The sequence below is a fragment of the Cetorhinus maximus genome, chromosome 10 (assembly GCF_964194155.1).
Source record: "Cetorhinus maximus chromosome 10, sCetMax3.hap1.1, whole genome shotgun sequence".
Classification (NCBI taxonomy): domain Eukaryota; kingdom Metazoa; phylum Chordata; class Chondrichthyes; order Lamniformes; family Cetorhinidae; genus Cetorhinus; species Cetorhinus maximus.
Window position 1 is genome coordinate 85132451 of NC_135888.1, and position 19962 is coordinate 85152412.

The 19962-nt window shown below is 42.3% G+C and overlaps 1 protein-coding gene across 4 annotated transcripts in view; it reads right to left on the reverse strand.

Moving 5' to 3' along the window:
* The window catches only part of fbxo38 (F-box protein 38), an 89081-nt gene that overhangs the window by 43083 nt on the left and 26036 nt on the right, over positions 1-19962 (reverse strand). For all 4 annotated transcript variants that reach the window (XM_078550719.1, XM_078550722.1, XM_078550718.1 and 1 more), the window contains exons 9-13: positions 11391-11521; positions 10980-11150; positions 8899-9041; positions 7988-8177; positions 7015-7128 (exon numbers count right to left, since the gene is read on the reverse strand). In XM_078550719.1, coding sequence (XP_078406845.1) covers positions 7015-7128; positions 7988-8177; positions 8899-9041; positions 10980-11150; positions 11391-11521 — 749 coding nt within the window. The remainder of the gene's footprint in view (positions 1-7014; positions 7129-7987; positions 8178-8898; positions 9042-10979; positions 11151-11390; positions 11522-19962) is intronic.

A 19962-nucleotide genomic window follows, 5' to 3' on the forward strand; every position in this document is an offset into this window, starting at 1 on the left:
AGAGAGTGAGAGAGAGAGAGAGGCAAAGGAAAACCAGAGGAAAAAAAATATAATTTAAGAGATGGCTTCAGTTCATATCTACTGTTAAAAAAAAAGGCAGTAACTTTTCAGCATTCCGTGCATGTCAATTGTGAAGTAGACAATGAAATACCGTTTTTACAAAGTTAACAGCAGAGCAGGGTGACTTGGACACCAACTTTTGGGTAGTCACAAATCTACTCCTCGCCTGAAATTGCTCCACCATTTATGCATAAATGACAGTGAGCGTCATTAGTTTCATCATTATTCTGGCAGCAAATGTTGGCCAATTAAACTATAGACTTCTCTACTACTTCTGATGGATGTAAATGATGCTATGGCAATTTACAAAGAGCAGAGGTCTTATCCTGGTGTTTTGGTTAACATTTATCCTTCTCTGCTCAAATAAAGATGTCCCAGACTCAATAGTCTCTCTTCATACCTGAAGCATCTAATGCCACCACAAGTATAATCCTGTATGTCTTCGGTGTCTTATCCACAGCCTCAATATCCTTTCTAAAGTAGGAAGTCAAAAGTATATACAATATTTCAAGTGCTACACAACTATTAATTGGTATAAGTTTGGCAGTCCCTTGTTTAGTACTTACTGGGAGTATCAACTTTAAGAATATTTTTTAAAAAACTTCAACTTGTTCTCTCATTGTCATAATAGTTTATGGCATTTTGTGGCCACTGTGAAGGCAGGGAATTAAACTGACATCACCAGTGCTACAATTTTGATTTTTAAATATTCATTTAATGAGTATTGCTGAAAAAAGTGACATGTCGAAGCTTTTCGTCTTGCACTCATCAGGACACTTCACAAGAATACCAAACCAACAATTTATACTGGATGTGAAGAGAGAGCTGTTTGGTTGGCAAGTGGACACTGATTGGTAAAGGCGTTGCCATAGAGAATGCACCAATGATGGTGACTGACAGTTAACTGCCAATCATTATTTGAAATTTGAACCAGGCAGCTTGACCCTGATTGGTCAAGGCAGGAATGAGTTGGTGAATGGCTGTCACTTATTTTGTTCAGCTGAAACAGGTGCAATGTGTATACATGTTCTTTGCGTGCAAATAACAGAGTCCTGTGTATTAATATATGTAGCTTCCGGTACACACAAGCAGCCATTTGCTGACTTATGCTGTTTTCAAGCAATACTCAAGTTCTGTACTACCAAATCACTATTTTTCAAACTGCCTCAACAATATTTCTAAGCTAGACTATCTCTTTGCTACAAATTCAGGTCTGCCGTAGATAGGTTTGGGTTCAGGGGCAATCGTTCCCATAAGCAACAGAGCACATTACGTTTATAGAAGTTAATTCATATTCCCCTATATGTATTTGCATGAAGTATATTGCAGATACACAATAATCTATTTTATGAACAAGGTATTTACAGTTTTCATAAATGTTTTATCAATCTTTTCAAAGGCAAACCAAGTAAAATGAGGTCTGTTGCAATTTGGTGTCACCTTATTTCACAGAACGGTGAACATGAAGAATGTAATCAAAATTCATTTACTCCACTCGGCTTCACTTCCCCTCTCATAAAGTAACCAACTCACTAAGTTATTCCACATTGGTAGTTGTTTTTGAGGTCAGCCTTGCTTCAATGTCGGGTTTGAGTCAAACTGACTACCCAAGCTGACTATCGAACCGAATCCACCTGCCAAATTTGCTAATGACATCTGTTGGGTTAAAACGAATAGAACTGCCACAGCAACCGTGAATAGCAATCAAAACGATTTATCTCAAAAACATCATCTTTCATTGTCTGCATCATATGGTTTCAAAAGTACAACTTAAAGTCTAATCCCTATTCTTCTAGCCCTCATATCCTGTGAATTTACTTTTTTTTAGAACTAAGCTAACCTCAGCAGTTATATTTTTAAAGTTAATTGCACCCATGGGCCCTCTGTAATGGCAGTTAGAAATCCCAAAACATCCTCACTATCTGAAATCTGCAACCTTTACTTTGTCTTTGCAGAGACAGTATGGCATGTCTAATAATTAGCCCTGATCAAAGTAAATTGCATATTTATGTTCAATTTTTAAAAATATCTTCAGTCATCAGATGGTAGAAAATATATTACAGAGGGTACATGGTGCAATTAACTTTAAAAATATAATTGCTGAGGTTAGCTTAGTACTAAAAAAAGTAAATTCACAGGATAGAAGGGCTTGAGAACAGGGATTAGAGTTTAAATTGTACATTTGAAACAATATGATGCAAACAATATGTAGAAAATATAAATGGGCACCTCAGAAAGCACAACACTATTCAGGGCAAAAGTCCTGTTTGAGAGGTACTCTCCACCATGGGCACACCTTGGCTGTAGAGTGTACTGTTTGCAGGGTGCACTACAGGAACTCACTAGGATTTTTTTGGCAGCAAACCCACAACCTCCACCAAAGAAACATAGAACATAGGAGCAGGAGTAGGCCATTCGGCCCTTTGAGCCTGCTCCGTCATTCAATATGGTCATGGCTGATCCTCCATCTCAACGCCATATTCCCGCTTTCTCTCCATACTCCTTGATTCCCCCAATATCCAAAGATTTATCAATTTCTTTCGCGAATATACTAAGTGACCTGGCTTCCACAGCCTTCTGTGGTAGAGAATTCCACGAGTTGACCACCCTCTGAGTAAAGAAATTTTTCCTCATCTCAGTCCTAAATGGCCTGCCCTGTATCCTGAGACTGTCGCCCCAGGTTCTAGACTCCCCAACCAGGGGAAATATCCTCCATGCATCCAGTCTGTCTAGCCCTGTTTGAATTTTATAGATTTAAATCAGATCCCCTCTCATTCTTCCAAACTCTAGTGAATACAGTCCCAGTTGAACCAATCTCTTAGGACAAAGGCAGTAGGTGCATGGGGACACCATTACCAAGTCATACACTGCCCCAACTTCGACATATATTCCATTACTGTCACTGGGTTAAAATCTTGAAACTCCCTACCTAGCACCACTATGGGAGCACCTTCAGCACACAGACTGCATTGTTCAAGAGAAAGGTTCACCACTACTTTCTCGCGCATAACTAAAGAGCTATCTTGCCAGTGACGCCCAAATCCCAAGAGCAGGTAAAGCAAAGGGTGGAATTCTCCCATCCCACCCATGGCGGGTTTCGTGGCGGGCGGGAGTGGAGACTCCAATGGGAGGCAAAAAAATTGGAAACCAGCCATCGTAAAAACAGGTCGCAGTTCTCTCAGTGTTTTCATGGCGGGTCGGTTATCTCGCTAACTAGTGGTACGAATTCCATTTACATTAATTAACATGTAATGAATGCTCATTAAAATAGCTGCTCGACAGAATCTTGCCATGCCTTCCAATCTTCCGTCACAACAGTGGGAAATTATGCCGGTGTCAAACCTGTTTGAAAGGGAGTGGCATGCACAAGTTGGATCTTAGTTTGCTGGTAATTCCAGGTGAGTGAAACATACCTGCTATAGCACTGTAATGGTCTTGTTGTGATGAACTCCACTCTGCTGGGACTGTAGGGTTGGACTGCTCCTTCTCTTTGCTTTCCGTGTCCCAAGGAACACCACTGTGCTGTGGTACTCATGCAGGCATCCACTTTCAGAGACTAGCACTTCAATCAGGGGTGGGCTGACAAACACAACGGGGTCAATGGGGAGAGAAAGCTATGGAATGGCAGTCGGGGGAAGGGCAAACACAAGGGGGGCAATGAGGAAGGAAGGCTGTGGAAAGGCAGTCGGAGGAAGGGTGAACACAAAGGGGGCAACAGGGAGTGAAGGCTGTGGAATGGCAGTAAGGGCTAAGGGTGAACACGAGGGGGGCCTTTCTGGGGTCGCTCTCTAACCTCGTTGCACAGGAGTGAGCAGGAGTCTGCTTAGGAAGAAAGGAGGAAGACCTCCTTGCAATGAAAGCCACTTAAAGCCAATGGCTTCGTTAGCACTGTTAAGGGCTAGTCAGAAATCAGTGGCTACACATCACAGTTCCTGCATCTCAAATGTAACACATAGGAATGTAGAATTTGGGAATGCAGGCAATAGTGATGGAAACACAGCTGTATCATATATGGCATTCCAACAATGAAGGCCTGTCATGTGTTTAGCAGATATGACACTCCTAATGGCACAAAGGGCATTCACTCATTGACCATGAGCAAATGATTAGTCATCAATATGCCACATCAGAGATTGGAGCAGAGCTAGGTTGGGTCAATCACCTCACTTAAACTTTAGTATTCCACGCAGGGCTCAAGATGTTACATATCTGCGATGCCATCTTGTTCACCTCGATGTATGTGCTAGTGTCTCAGGGGCAAGGCAGCATCAGCCACCATGCAAGTAGGGCAGGAAAAACAATGGACCCTTGCAGTTTTCAAACGTGTTACCCTCTGAGCTTAGCTTTCTTGCCCCTTAAATCATTAATATCTTCAATGTTTCCTTTCAGAGAGAAGGCAAAACCAGATATGGATCCAGGGCTCAATGCTACCTTTGTCAGGTCCTAATGCAATGGAGGCGGCGAAGGAGAGAGAGGCGACTCCGTGAGCAACTTCAGCAGGAGGGCAATGGTCAAGCAGAGCCACAGCTTGAGGAGAACCAGGAGGAGACCCCCAGACAACAGGGGCAACTCGCCTGACCAATTGTTTATCTTCCAAGAGTCTCCTACTTATAAATGAGCGAAACGCAATGCCGTGCACGTCTGTGCTTGAACCGAGATCTAGTACATCACATAAGCCACATTCTTCGTGAAGACCTGACGCCACATGGAGTTGGAGGGTGTCCCCTGCCAGTGGTTTTGAAGGTGACTGCTGCACTCAATTTCTTGACCCTTGGTTCTTTTCAAGGATCAACAGGCGGCCTGAGTGGCATCTCTCAGTCCGCAACACATATATGCATAAAGGAGGTCACAGGTGCCCTTCACAGGAAGGCCCATTATTATGGCAAGTTTGCTCTGGGCGAAGATAGCCAGGCTGCAAGATTCACCAGCTTCACCACCATCTCAGGCTTCCCAAGAGAGCAGGGTGCAATAGACTGCACCCATGTGGCTATACGGGCTCCATGGCAGCAGGCCCTAATGTTTATAAACCTATCATTCAAGCTATCATTCCATCAACGTGCAACCGGTGTGTGATCTCCGGAAGCACACACTGCACGTTTGTGTACTGTACCCTGGGAGTTGCCATGACTCCTACATCCTGAGTCACTCCCAGGGTCCTGAGATTTTCGAGGGGCCATTACATCTGCATGGACTGGCTGACGACACCGATGCATTGCCCTCAGAGTCGTTCCAAGGAGTGGTACAACGCTGCTCACAGGTCCACACACTTCCTTATAGAGCAGACCATAGGGCTTCTGAAGATGCGTTTCAGATGCCTGGACTGCTCTGGTGGCTCACTCCAATACGCTCCCGACAGGTTTTCCTGCATCATCAAAGTGTGTTACACCCTTCACAACCTGGCTATGCAAAGAGGTGACTCCCTGCCAGAGGATGATCTGGAGGAGGATGAGAGCTCATCAGAGCATGAAGATCTGGAGGCCGAGGAACCTCAAGAGGCTGCTGAGGGTCAGTATGAGAGCGATCAAGCTATGGAGGAAGAAAGACGTGCCCGTGATACGTTGCTCACTGAAAGGTTCCAGGAAGAGTAAAGTTAAGTGAAGGAATATGGCCACATCTCTCCTAGCCCTCAATGCCATCTTCTTTCAACTCAGGGGATGTCCACCCACTGGCAGCGAGAACGAGTCCCGCATTCACACCTGCCTCATGAATCGCCATGCCATGATCTTTCTTTGGTCCGTGGGGCCCTTCAAGTGAGTGCACTCTGGGAACTGAGAGCCCACTTAGGAAGAAGATCGATGTGGGAGAAGGCTTGAAGCCTTCACCACCATCTAATGACGCCAACACGGTTGCAACTAAGATGTGGACATGCCTAGGGATTTCCTCCCCCACCATGTATGTGTTTTCTTCTGCCACTATCACCGAGGAGACACACATGCCACTAGGTTATCAATGCTGATGAGCTTCCCTCACTCAATGGTGTTAAGAAGGGTGAGAAATGCTTACATTACACACTTCCAATAAAGATTTAACACATTTCCCTGACATCACACAAGGGGTGCAGATACTAGTTCAACTGAGGTTGACATCACAGGAATGCAAATCTCATCGTGGAACACTATCACGGAGTAGGAGGAATGCTAAACCTCAAAATAAGAGGACGCCAAAGTGCAAAATCACAGCGCCTTCAGTTGCCCAAAACATTCACATAACCATCAAATGTATTCACAAAAGTGCAACTTAGTTATATGCTTAGCACACCCGTGATCCAGAAGTGACATCAATTTTTCTTAACTTTCTTAACTCTAGCGGTACGCCTGGCTGCAGCTCCGTCATCTGCAGCAGAGGCGGAAGCAGCCTGCTGACTGCTGCATCCTGATGTCCATGATGATCTTGGTGGACGTCCTCTGGTGGCCTGCAGCGCCCGGCCTGATAAGGGTCACCTGCTGAGGGGCAGGAGTGCCCTTGGCGGCCTGAGAAGCTGGAGTGGATAGGGTCACAGGCAGAGGGGGCTTTGGGCGGCTGCACACCCTTGGGAATGTCCTGAGGGGAGATCCCCGTGATGTCCAGCTGACACTCATCCTCCCTGTGGGTACCCGAGGGCCCTGCCATGACTCCTGCAGGAGATGGGCACTGCCGAGATCACCCACCACCGCACTGAGTTTCATTTTGGGAGAATTCCGCCCAGAGTAACTCATCCACTGACTGTCATTTCTTCCCAACTACATCTGACCTGGTTTAAAAGTCTTCCATTAAACACAGAATAGTCAGAAAGCTATTTTATTATTGCACTTCCTTTCTGTCCAACAGCACTGTTTAAGATCATACATGTTACGATTCAGCATCACCTTGGGACAGACAATGCAGTTACAGGTACATAGTGGTACAAGTCACCAGAGTGATAAGACAAGGCTTCTGCCCACAGATCTAACCATCTTATTCACACACACGTTTTACCTGCTTGTTCTTCATCTATATCCATAGGTGTCACAGAATGCCCACTGTTCTGATCAGGATTACATTCAGCACCATTTGGTCTACTTTCTTGGACTGCCTCCTGAAGTCCTTGTTCTAAAACAGCAAAATGCCCACAAATGAATTAACATATCTAAAAACAAGATTAGATTTAACAGCTTGCATTACTGGTCCACGAGCATCATATAGAAAACTCCACCGCAATACTTGAAAATATCAGTTAAAATAAAATGCAGTTTATTTAAAGGATAGTTCGCATTCAACCTGGTCTGATGGTGCCAATATGCCATCCCTTGAAACAATAGAACATGTGCTCGTTTCCACAATATTTCAAAAAATAACTTCCTTCACACATCTGAGTGATCTAAATTATATATAAAAAAAACCAAGAGGGAAAGTAAAACTGCACTGGTTGCACACAAATTTTACAGATTAGGTGAAGAAACAGTGACAGGAGCTAGAAAGAAGGGGTCACCCACTGACTCATTTTCAAAAATTGGCATGGGGAAGACGACAAAAAGAGAAAAACTTTGCAAAAACTTTAACTCAATGAAGTAATAGCCTGACACAATGCAGCACAGGTTTCCCAGTATCTGGGTAACCTAGTTTTGTTTCTTGCCAACTTCTGGAATATTGTCAAACATATTACCATTGTGTACTTATTTGTCAAAAACAGCTCTCAAAGCTCTTCATTTAGTTGCTCCTAAATAGTTAGGATTGACCAGTTAATTTTTTAGTGGGGAATTTCCATTTAACAACAGATAAAGACTCTGGCAGTTTGGATATTGTATAGAAAAAGGACATAGTATTTTCAGGTGCTAAGTAACTATTTGTTAAACCAAAGTAAATTTCACAATGCGAATCTCACATGCAACAGGACTGATAATTAAAGGGTGACACTGCAGATCTTATAACACAGAAGCTCTGAATATCTTTAAAAACATTAAAAACTTACCATTCACTGGGTTTGGCAGGTCAGCTGCTGCTCTCTCTTGTCGAGCATCATTCTCCTCATTATTGTTATTATTGATGTTGGCGTGATTATTTTGGTGGTTATCATTATCATTGTTGGAATTCTGATTGCTAACGAGAGCAGAAGAAACACCAATTCCTGTGCCAGCACTCAACCCTACGCGAGCACAGCCCTGACGTGATAGATAAGCAAAACAGTGAATTTATCAGTATCATTCTAAAGGTTCTTTGTTGCACTAGATATGCAAGGAAGTTTGCATAAGCATCAACAAAATTTACATCTGCACACTGCATTGATTATAGTTCATTGTAAATCAAATAATTTTCTTCTAACATGCTGTAGCTATAACGTAGCACAAAATGTAACACAAATAGTTGAATAACAGTCTCATAGCATCAGAAATAGTAAACAGAATCTTAGTGAAGTTCAAATTATTCAATCCATAGACAAATTATTTTCTTTCTCTAGCCAATTTCTCCTGATGAAACAAAATGCCTAACAGCTCAGATATCCCGTCCATGGAGAGAAAATTATTGACACTCTAGTGATCTTGGAATAATTTGATATTTCTCCTCTCTCTCATCCTCTTTCCCCAACCTTCTCTTCCACACTGCAAAAAAAAACGCACTTAGGTGAATCACTCTTCGAAATATGCCACCAAAAAGCATGCTGAGGATTCATGAAGCTATTGGTTGTCCAGTAGATAAAACTGGCAGATCTAGGTCTCAAATCTGCAACACGCTAGCTTGGAAATCAGTTCCCTTAATGTTAAAGTACCCAAGCACTGCATGTGAGAGGACTTCTATTTAAAAAATGCATGTTACGAACAGTTATGCCAGCAATTGTAAATAGTATCAATAAATTCCCTGGTGTTTGCAAAATCCAAAGCAGACCTTTGGAGGTTCCCGGAACATCTGGTCCAATGAAATGAACTCCAAGCTTGGCAGCATTTCTACAAACTGACTGAATGACTCCAGTTTGATTGCGTGGCAACGAACAAGCGTCAGATCCACCAAGCGACTCCACCGTGAATGGTCTAGAAATTATCGAAACAAAATCACATTATATTCAGGATATATTTCTATTTATTCTTCTAATGTAAAGCAGGGGTCTCAAGCCTTTTGTCTCTCAGCATCTCTCCCATCCAATTATAAAAATTCCATGGACTTTGGTATAACAAAGTATTTTCTTCTGTATAATAAAGTTATACAATTAAAAAATTATTTTGTTTTATTTAATGTGACTTGAAGATTGATCATAACCTCCAATGCAGTAATGAGTACTGCATTGCGACAGGGTGGAAATTAGATGTCACAAGTGAATGACGAGCTTTTGTGCGCTACCAACAGGGTGAGGGACATCTTAAAAGAGCCTTCCTTGATGGGCATCATTGGACACACTAGTATTAAGAGACGTTCCTCTTCACAGATGAGCAGTTTGGTGAATTTCAATGCTATTTAGGGCCTGATCAAATTAAAGTAGCCGGCAATTCAGGAAACAACCTTGAGGTAATTCATCAGTGTTGGGACACGTAACAAGGTTCTCATGAGTGAGAAAGAATCCCACAAAGCTTGTGATATTTTGAGTTATATTTTTGAATAAACAAAAGTACCACATATACACACACATACACACATGTTAAATGCCTTTATTATACAGATGATTTAAAACCTAAACATATATTAACACCATCCCCTTCAAATTGATGTGAAAATTAGATGAATTTTATGAGAAACAAATTATTACAGAATAGGATCTGAAAAGGACCCTAAATCTCGTTATTACAGGTATCCACTGGAGTGAGAGTGTGCAAAAAGTTCTCCTTTGACAACTCTAGTGATTTTGTTGAATATATTTAAGGCTGAGATAAACAGATTTTTGGTGTATCATTGAATCAACGGATTTAGGGAGCTGATCAGTCTTGGTAGTACTGAATGGTGGTGCAGGTTGAGGGGCCATCTGATCCACTACTTCTTATGTTCCTATCTATTGTTACTGATGGTTATTTATTATTCACTGGCTGCTGCTCCTTACCGAATGAGCTGAGCAAATCCACAGTCTTTTTGATACTGTTGGTGATAACCTCAATATACTGCCTGTTGGCCCTATCTCTTTGCATGGACTGACTATCCTGCCCGTCATGTCACAAGCACAATGACATCCCCCAACCTGGACCCACCTGTAATCATTGCGTTGTTTGGCTTTGTATCACCTACCCAAAGTGCCAAATAAAATGACCAACCAGGCTGGCCACATCTAATCCAGAAGAAAGAATTAGGCAAAGATTATTGATTAGGAGAGTGGTCGACTGAGGTGAGAGATGAAATAGGAGTTTCTAATAGTTATTTTTGGCATCCCTTTCAGGCATTCTTGTGGACCCCAAGATTGAGAAACGATTTAAAGAACACAAATAAACTTGATAAATGCCATCATGTATATCTATAATAAACTTCAGCCCAAATTTATGCACCATTTTTAGTATTAACGATGGTGTAGTTTGAATTTTGATCTGTGTATGGAGATTATGCAATTACATAAATATGAATTAATTCCTACAAGAAAATAGTGCTGAGGAAGGAAGTCATGTTTTTTCACTTGCAATCATGAAATATTTGCTAACGCAAGCCACCACAATTCAAAATAATTCAGCGCATGTAAAATGTTTTGAATGTAACATTTGAGATCCTCGATAAGGTGTAATAGTCTTCCTTTATTATGAATCTTATCAACTTACACTTTGAAAACCATAACTTTGCAAGTCGTTTCAAGTTAAGTATCCATATTATTCAGGAGATATACATATTTTAAATTTAGTACTAAATATGCTTTAAAAAAATGACTGAACTGCTTAATGCTAGCACTATTACATACATGGTCTACAATGAATTTAGACTCTTGTAGTCTGAGTAACGTATCCAAAACAAACATTTCTATATGGCACACAACAAAAGACCTTTCAAAATCAGTGTTGTACCTGTTATCCAGTTATGTGCATTATGCAGATGGGGACAATTATAAATAACTAGGTATTTGATGCAAGGAAATACTTCATTTACTGCTTTCATCCCAATGTCTGTGATGATACCAGGATTCTCTACCACATCTGCCAAACCATGCTTCACTAATTCAGCATTCGTCATCTTACCTGGAAATAGGGAAAATATGATGAGTCATATATCAACATAGTTTGAACAGAATAGTTGTTTAGATTTTTACTTACTAGCACATTATATCATGTATATAATTTATAAACAAAAAATCCGTAAAAATACCATTACCATTTGCTACTCAACTAAAACTTAGCTGAATTATTCACCATTGGTGGAACATAGTCATGTCCTGAATCACGCCAATGAAGGAAGGAGAAACAATGTTAGATCCTTACACTGTAATAGAAATTCATCTACATATCCAAGGTGCAGGGTTTCAAACTGGGGAAATTCCAGCTCTGCCATTTTTAGTGCCGAGAAAACACCATCTTTGGTTAGCGAAGGTTGAATACGAACTTCGTGTAACCTAAAGCGAGTAGAACAAAACAATTCAAAATTCTTGGAAAGTTATTGACCTCTTAAAATATACTTAGATATTCCCATTTCAACTAATCTGATGATCCACCACATTTTTATAGGACAAAAGTCAAAAACATTGCCTTGTTGTGCAGCTTAATTTTGTTATTTGCATTTCATCTTTCCCTGCGAAATAAAACTATACGTTATTTCTATTGCACTGTTTTCTTTCCATGTTGCACTACATATTCAAGGCCAGTATTTAGGGACTATTGATTGTGCCAGGTTCCTTTGTGATTTCCTTAATTATTCAATCTCATATATAGTCATTTGGTAGCACAGAACTTGACTATTGCTGAAAAAGAAAGACACGCTATCAAAGCTTTTCGTCTTGTACTCATCAGGGCAGCTTGCAAGAAAATACCAACAAGTAAAGGAGACAATACTGCATGAGAAGAGAGTGCTGATTGGTTGTCAAGTGGACTCCGATTGCTAGAAGCACTGCAGCAAGAAACAGTTAACTGCCAAGCTTCTGTTCATAATTCAAACTAGGCAGGTCAACTCTGATTGGTCAAGGCATTGCCATGGAGAAACAACCAGGAAATGGCTATCCCCCAAGCTTTTGTTTAGTTGAAAAAGGTGCAATGCATGGACATGCTCCTTCTGCCTGCAAAGGGCAGGATCCTGTGTGTGAATATATATGGCTTCTAGCATGGGTAAGTGAGCCACACTGCAAGCCTGACTAATAATCTTAAATTGCAGACAGGAGGAGCATGTCCACACATTGCGCATTTTTTCCGAGAGTGGAGGCAGCTGCTGATTTCCTCCCACCCCTGCAAAAATGGGAAATCCTGGCTTCAGGATCTTATCATGGCAAAAAATCTGGGCCTTAGTTTTTATTTCTGGCTTAGTTTTGGGCTAAAACCTACCAGGACACTTTTTGATTGTGTGTTGGATTTTCTATAGATGTGGATGATGTAAGGCAGTGAAGTGCCTGGACATGCCATCGATGAAAGTGAGAGTTTGTTTAATCTGAGACTATGACATCGATTTAATCATTGGGAAAGGCTGAAAGTCGGAGGTTTCACCCCCGAACACGGTACCCACCATTTTCGTGGGGATGGGAATGGGCCCAGCTTGGGATTTGTGCATGCGCATTTCACAGAGACACTTGCCCATATAAATCAGCAGATGCCTCCACTCATGTCTAATTTTGATGATCAAGGTGTGCGAAACAGAACGTGTGCAGGTTGGACCTGGCAGGAGCAGGTCTGAACTTTGTGGAGGTCTTTGGGGAGGTGGGGTATCCTTTTGGAGAGGTAGGATACCCATTTGGATATGGTCCCAGGAGACCTTTGGAGAGATCAGGTGCCCTTTGGGATTGCTACAAGTAGGCATGAATGTGCGTAAAAAGTGCGAACGTTCATTGGAACTGTGAAGCTGTTAAACTCTGATTGCAATGCCTTGACCTGAGTCGACCTGCCTGGTTTGAATTCTGAATAAAAGCTTGGCAGTGAACTGTTTCTTGCTTTCCCCATGGCAACACCTCTACTAATCAGAGTCCACTTGCCAACCAATCAGCACTCTCTTCTCATATAGTATAAGCATAAATTGCTGCTCCCTTTATTGCTGGTATTTTCTTGCAAGCTGTCCTGATGGGTGCAAGGTGAAAAGCTTCAAGAGCATGTCTCTTTTTTCAATATTATATATTTAAAAAAACCTCAAGTCCACTTTTATTTACATAAAAAAGCTATAAACTGATTAGCACTAAAGCTCTTTCAGCAATTTTGTATATATGCTCTTCCCAAAGTCTGGGCATCAAAGTTGACAACACAATTTTGAACACAAACATTAAGTATACACTTAGAACCATAGAAAAGTTACAGCACAGAAGGAGACCATTCGGCCCATCTTGTCCATGCCAGCCCGAGGACACCATCCTGCACCCAGCCCATAGCCCTGCAGCTTACAGCACTTTAGGTGCAGATCCAGGTACTTTTTAAAAGAGTTTAAAGTTTCTGCCTCTACCACCAACTTGCGCAGCGAATTCCTGACACCCACTACCCTCTGCGTAAAAAAGTTATTTCTCATGTCCCCCTACACCTTCTGCCACTTATCTTGAATCTATGTAGTAAACTCTACGGTGATAACTAAATGAAATATATATATACCAAATAAAATAGATTTAATTGTAAGGTTTTTTTTGCAATAAAATTATACTCAAAATGGTAAACTTATAAAGGAATAACAACAGGGAACACAGATTCTGGAAATGCAGATATTCAGGTCTTTAAAAGTATGATTGAGGAAGGAATCAACCATAAAAAAATCAAAAATATTTTTAAGGAAATAGAACACTGATTTATCACATCCTTGTTTTTCTATTCAATCTGCATAATTCACCTTCTGTGCCACAATCTAGGGTACTGTATGTAGTTTTAGGCTTTCCATTACAGAAAGAATATTCAAGCTATTGAAATAGTGTAATGTAGATTCACTAGAATAATACCAGAGGTAAATAGATAGCTATAAAGAGGATTAAAAACTAGGCCAGCATTCACTCCAGAAAGTGTTCAAAACTTTGAAAGGTTTGAGAGATTTAAGTTGTGTATAATACCTTCAAAAATATTCAATAAAGCAGTAGTTCTCAAACTTTGTTGCCATGGGCCACTTAGGCAGGGCAAAAGACCCCACAAGCCACCTTTCTGTCCTACTTCACTTGCCACCAGAAAAAAACTCATCAGAATTTATTGGGAAAATAATGTGATTTTTGTAAATGAAATGTCATAGGTAAACTAATTTATGCCAGAAACAAAAGTATAGACAATTTCATATTATAAATATTAATGATACAAGACAACACATTTATTTGAAACATTCTAAAAATGTTGTAAAATAAGAATAACCTGAGAAACTAATACTTACCTTGCATCTATATTAATCAAGCACAATCAACAGTAACATAAATCTTGTGACACATCATGAGAGTAATGGGGATGAGGGTCTTGGCCTGTTTTCTCATATAGCCTGAGCCGTGGCATTGCATGTCAGTGACTTGCATTTTGGACCAACCGCAGGCCTCCACTCGATGACACTGGCAGATCACAATTTGAGAACCACAACAATGAAGTGCCACATAACAGACTGATCAAAATTGAACCCCGTGAGATTCAAGGGACAATGATTGCTTGGATTCAAAATTAGCTGAGGGACAGAAAGCAAATGGTTGTTTTTCAGGCTTGAGGGAAGTGTGCAGTGTGTCTCCTGAGGGCCACTGCTATTTCTGATATATATTAATGCGCTAGACTTGTATATACAGGGTATAATTTCAAAGTTTGAACATTACGCAAAATTCAAATGTAACAACAACACTGGCATCACCCAACAATATGAAAAATTGCCCAAGTATGTCCTGTACACTAAAAGCAGGACAAATCCAATCCAGCCAATTGTCACCCCATCAGCCTACTCTCGATCATCAGTAAAGTGATGGAAGGGGTCATCAATAGTGCTAGCAAGCGACAATTGCTTAACAATAACCTGCTCACTGATGCACAGTTTGGGTTCTGCCAGGGTCACTCAACTTCTGACCTCATTACAGCCTTGGTTCAAATTTGGACGGAAGAGATGAACTCAAGAGATGTGGTGAGAGTGACTGCCCTTGACACCAAGGCAGCATTTGGCTGAGCGTAGCATCAAGGAGCCCTAGCAAAACTGGAGTCAATGGGAATCAGGGGGAAAACTCTCCGCTAGTTGGATCGTGCCTGATACAAAGGAAGATGCTATGTTAAAAACAAAAAACTGCGGATGCTGGAAATCCAAAACAAAAACAGAATTACCTGGAAAAACTCAGCAGGTCTGGCAGCATCGGCGGAGAAGAAAAGAGTTGACGTTTCGAGTCCTCATGACCCTTCAACAGAACTGAGTAATATTAGGAGAGGGGTGAAATATAAGCTGGTTTAAGGTGGGGGGGTGGGGGGAGAGAAGTTGAGGGGGGGGGTGATTGTAGGAACAAGCAAGCAGTGATAGGAGCAGATAATCAAAAGATGTCACAGACAAAGGAACAAAGAGGTGTTGAAGGTGGTGATATTATCTAAACGAATGTGCTAATTAAGAATGGATGGCAGGACACTCAAGGTACAGCTCTAGTGGGGGTGGGGTGGAAAGACTAACATGGCATTAAAGGTATAGATTTAAAAATCTATACCTATTCTATTTCCATTATTTTTAAATCTATACCTTTAATGCCCTGTTAGTCTTTCCACCCCACCCCAACTAGAGCTGTACCTTGAGTGTCCTGCCATCCATTCTTAATTAGCACATTCGTTTAGATAATATCACCACCTTCAACACCTCTTTGTTCCTTTGTCTGTGACATATTTTGATTATCTGCTCCTATCACTGCTTGCTTGTCCCTACAACCACCGCCCCCCCACCCCCAACTTCTCTCCCCTAACTCCCCCACCTTAAACCAGCTTATATTTCACCCCTCTCCTAATATTACTCAGTTCTGTTGAAGGGTCATGAGGACTCGAAACGTCAACTCTTTTCTTCTCTGCCGATGCTGCCAGATCCGCTGAGTTTTTCCAAGATGCTATGTTTGTTGGGGGTCAATCATCTCAGTTCCAGGACGTCACTGCAGGAGTTCCTCAGGGTAGTGTCCAAGGCCCAACATCTTCAGCTGCTTCATCAAGACCTTCCTTCCACCATAAGGTCAAAAGTGGGTTTGTTCGCTGATGATTGCACAATGTTCAGAACAATTCGCGACTCCTCAGATACTGAAGCAGTCCATATCCAAATGCAGCAAGACCTGGACAATATCCAGGCTTGGGCTGACAAGTGGCAAGTAACATTCATGCCAGACAAGTGCTAGGCAATGACCATCTCCAAGAAGAGAGAATCTAACCATTGTCCCATGACATTCAATGGCATTACCATCACTGAATCCCCCGCTATCAACATCCTGGTGGTTACAATTGAACAGTAACTGAACTGGACTAACTACATAAATAATGTGGCTACAAGAGCAGGTCAGAGGCTAGGGATCCCGCAGTGAGTAACTCACCTCCTGACTCCCCAAAGCCTGTCCATCTACAAGGCACATCAGGAGTGAGAGATATACTTTCCACTTGCCTGGATGAATGTCGCTCCACAACATTCAAGAAGTTTGACAACATCCTGGACAAAGCAGCCTGCTTGATTGGCACCCCTTCCGCAAACATTCATTCCCTCCACCACCGACAAACAGTGGCAGCAGTGTGTACCATCTACAAGATGCACTGCAGAAACTCACCAAGGCTCCTTAGGCATCACCTTCCAAACCCACAACCGCTACCATCTAGAAGGACAAGCGCAGCAGATACATGGGAACACCACCACCTGGAAGATCCCCTCCAAGTCACTCGTCATCCTGACTTGGAAATATATTGCTGTTTCTTCACTGTTGCTGGGTCAAAATCCTGGAATTCCCTCCCTAACAGCACTGTGGGTATATCTACAACACAGTGACTGAAGTGGTTCAAGGTGGCAGTTCATCACCACCTTCTCAAGGGCAATTAGGAATGGGCAATAAATGCTGGCCTAGCCAGCGACACCCACATCCCGTAAATGAATGAGAAAAAAAAGTGAGAAAGATAGTAACAGACTTCAGGAGGACAGATGAAAAGTATTAAGTAATTCATCTTGATAGGGAGAATGAGGGGCAATTTAAACAAAATATTGGTCGATTATCCTTTAACTGAAACTCCTGGGACCGACTGTGTTTTGGTATTAAATATTTTCAGATGTGATACAGCTATCGTATATATGGTTGGCCTAGGCCTACTTACATTACAATACCTTAAGCCTAGGCTTGCTATAGTCTACAAATACTAGGCTGTTTCTCCTAATTGCCAATTCTCACACACCATACTTCTTACCTGTTAACTTACTACAGCATCGCTTTATGAATATACAAATTAACGACATAGTTGTTCAAAAAAACTTTTGGTTTTTGGTTGTTGTTCAGTTTTCTAATGTATGGATAAAGCATATTCGATTGTAGTACAATTTTAAAAGCAAGTACAGGAACTGAGACACCTGGGGGTATATGTACATAAGGCTTTAAAGGTGGCAGGAAAAGTTTAAAAGGCTGTTAAAGAAGGGTCCTTGGATTTGTAAACACAGGCATAGAGTACAAAAGCAAATAAATTAATCTAAACCTATATAACACATAGATTAGGCCCCAAAATTTGACCAATTCCAGGGAGCACACTTTAGGAGGGCTTTAGAGAGGGTATAGAGTATTTGGTCCAGTCTGACTGCCCAATCAAATGAACTATCAAGCTTTGCAATTGCTTTGTCTCTTCTTGAGATATATAATCTTAGATGACCTACTATGATTAACCAGGATGGGAGTAGCACTCTCTAAATCAGATTGTTGATTTAAAAACAAAAAGCTAAAAGCTACTGCGGATGCTGGAAATCCAAAACAAAAACAGAATTACCAGGAAAAACTCAGCAGGTCTGGCAGCATCGGTGGAGAAGAAATCAGTTAACGTTTTGAGCCTTCACGACCCTTCGGCAGAACTGAAGCATAGTTAGGAGAAAGGAGAAATATAAGCTGGTTTAAGGTGGGGGGGCGGGGGGAGAGAGAAGTTGAGGGTGTGGTGATTGTGGAGATAAGCAAGCAGTGATAGGAGCAGATAATCAAAAGATGTCACAGAAAAAAGGATCAAAGAGGTGTTGAAGGTGGTGATATTTGTCTAAGAAAAGTGCTAATTAAGAATGGAAGACAGGACACTCAAAGTACAGCTCTAGTGGGGGTGGGGTGGAAAGACTAACAAGGTTTTAGTTTTAGATTTAAAAATAATGGAAATAGGTGGGGAAAGAAGAATCTATACAAATTATTGAAAAAAAAGGGGAGGGGGGAGAAACGGGGTGGGGATGGAGGGAGGGGGAGTTTAAGATCTAAAGTTGTTGAATTCAATATTCAGCCCGGAAGGCTGTAAAGTGCCTAGTCGGAAGATGAGGTGCTGTTCCTCCAGTTTGCGTTGGGCTTCACTGGAACAATGCAGCAAGCCAAGGACAGACATGTGGGCAAGAGAACAGGGTGGAGTGTTAAAATGGCAAGCGACAGGGAGGTTTGGGTCTTTCTTGCGGACAGACCAAAGGTGTTCTGCAAAACGGTCGCCCAGTTTGCGTTTGGTCTCTTCAATGTAGAGGAGACCGCATTGGGAGCAACGAATGCAGTAGACTAGGTTAGGGGAAATGCAAGTGAAATGCTGCTTCACTTGAAAGGAGTGTTTGGGCCCTTGGACGGTGAGGAGAGAGGAAGTGAAGGGGCAGGTGTTGCATCTTCTGCGTGGGCATGGGGAGGTGCCATAGGTGGGGGTTGAGGAGTAGGGGGTGATGGAGGAGTGGACCAGGGTGTCCCGGAGGGAACGATCCCTACGGAATGCCGTCAGGGGGGGTGAAGGGAAGATGTGTTTGGTGATGGCATCATGCTGGAGTTGGCGGAAATGGCGGAGGATGATCCTTTGAATGCGGAGGCTGGTGGGGTGATAAGTGAGGACAAGGGGGACCCTATCATGTTTCTGGGAAGGAGGAGAAGGCGTGAGGGAGGATGCGCGGGATATGGGCCGGACACGGTTGAGGCCCTGTCAACGACCGTGGATGGAAAACCTCAGTTAAGGAAGAAGGAGGACATGTCAGAGGAGCTGTTTTTGAAGGTAGCGTCATCAGAACAGATGCGACGGAGGCGAAGGAACTGAGAGAATGGGATGGAGTCTTTACAGGAAGCGGGGTGTGAGGAGCTGTAGTCGAGGTAGCTGTGGGAGTCGGTAGGCTTGTAATGGATATTGGTGGACAGTCTATCATCAGAAATTGAGACAGAGAGGTCAAGGAAGGGAAGAGAAGTGTCAGAGATGGACCATGTGAAAATGATGGAGGGGTGGAGATTGGAAGCAAAATTAATAAATTTTTCCAGGTCCCGACGAGAGCATGAAGCAGCACCGAAGTAATCATCGATGTACCGGAGAAAGAGTTGTGGGAGGGGGCCAGAGTAGGACTGGAACAAGGAATGTTCCACATACCCCATAAAGAGACAGGCATAGCTGGGGCCCATGCGGGTACCCATAGCCACACCTTTTATTTGGAGGAAGTGAGAGGAGTTAAAGGAGAAATTGTTCAGTGTGAGAACAAGTTCAGCCAGACGGAGGAGAGTAGTGGTGGATGGGGATTGTTCGGGCCTCTGTTCAAGGAAGAAGCTAAGGGCCCTCAGACCATCCTGGTGAGGGATGGAGGTGTAGAGGGATTGGACATCCATGGTGAAGAGGAAGCGGTTGGGGCCAGGGAACTGGAAATTGTTGATGTGACGTAAGGTGTCAGAGGAATCACGGATGTAGGTGGGAATGGACTGGACAAGGGGAAAGAGAAGGGAGTCAAGATAACGAGAAATGAGTTCCGTGGGGC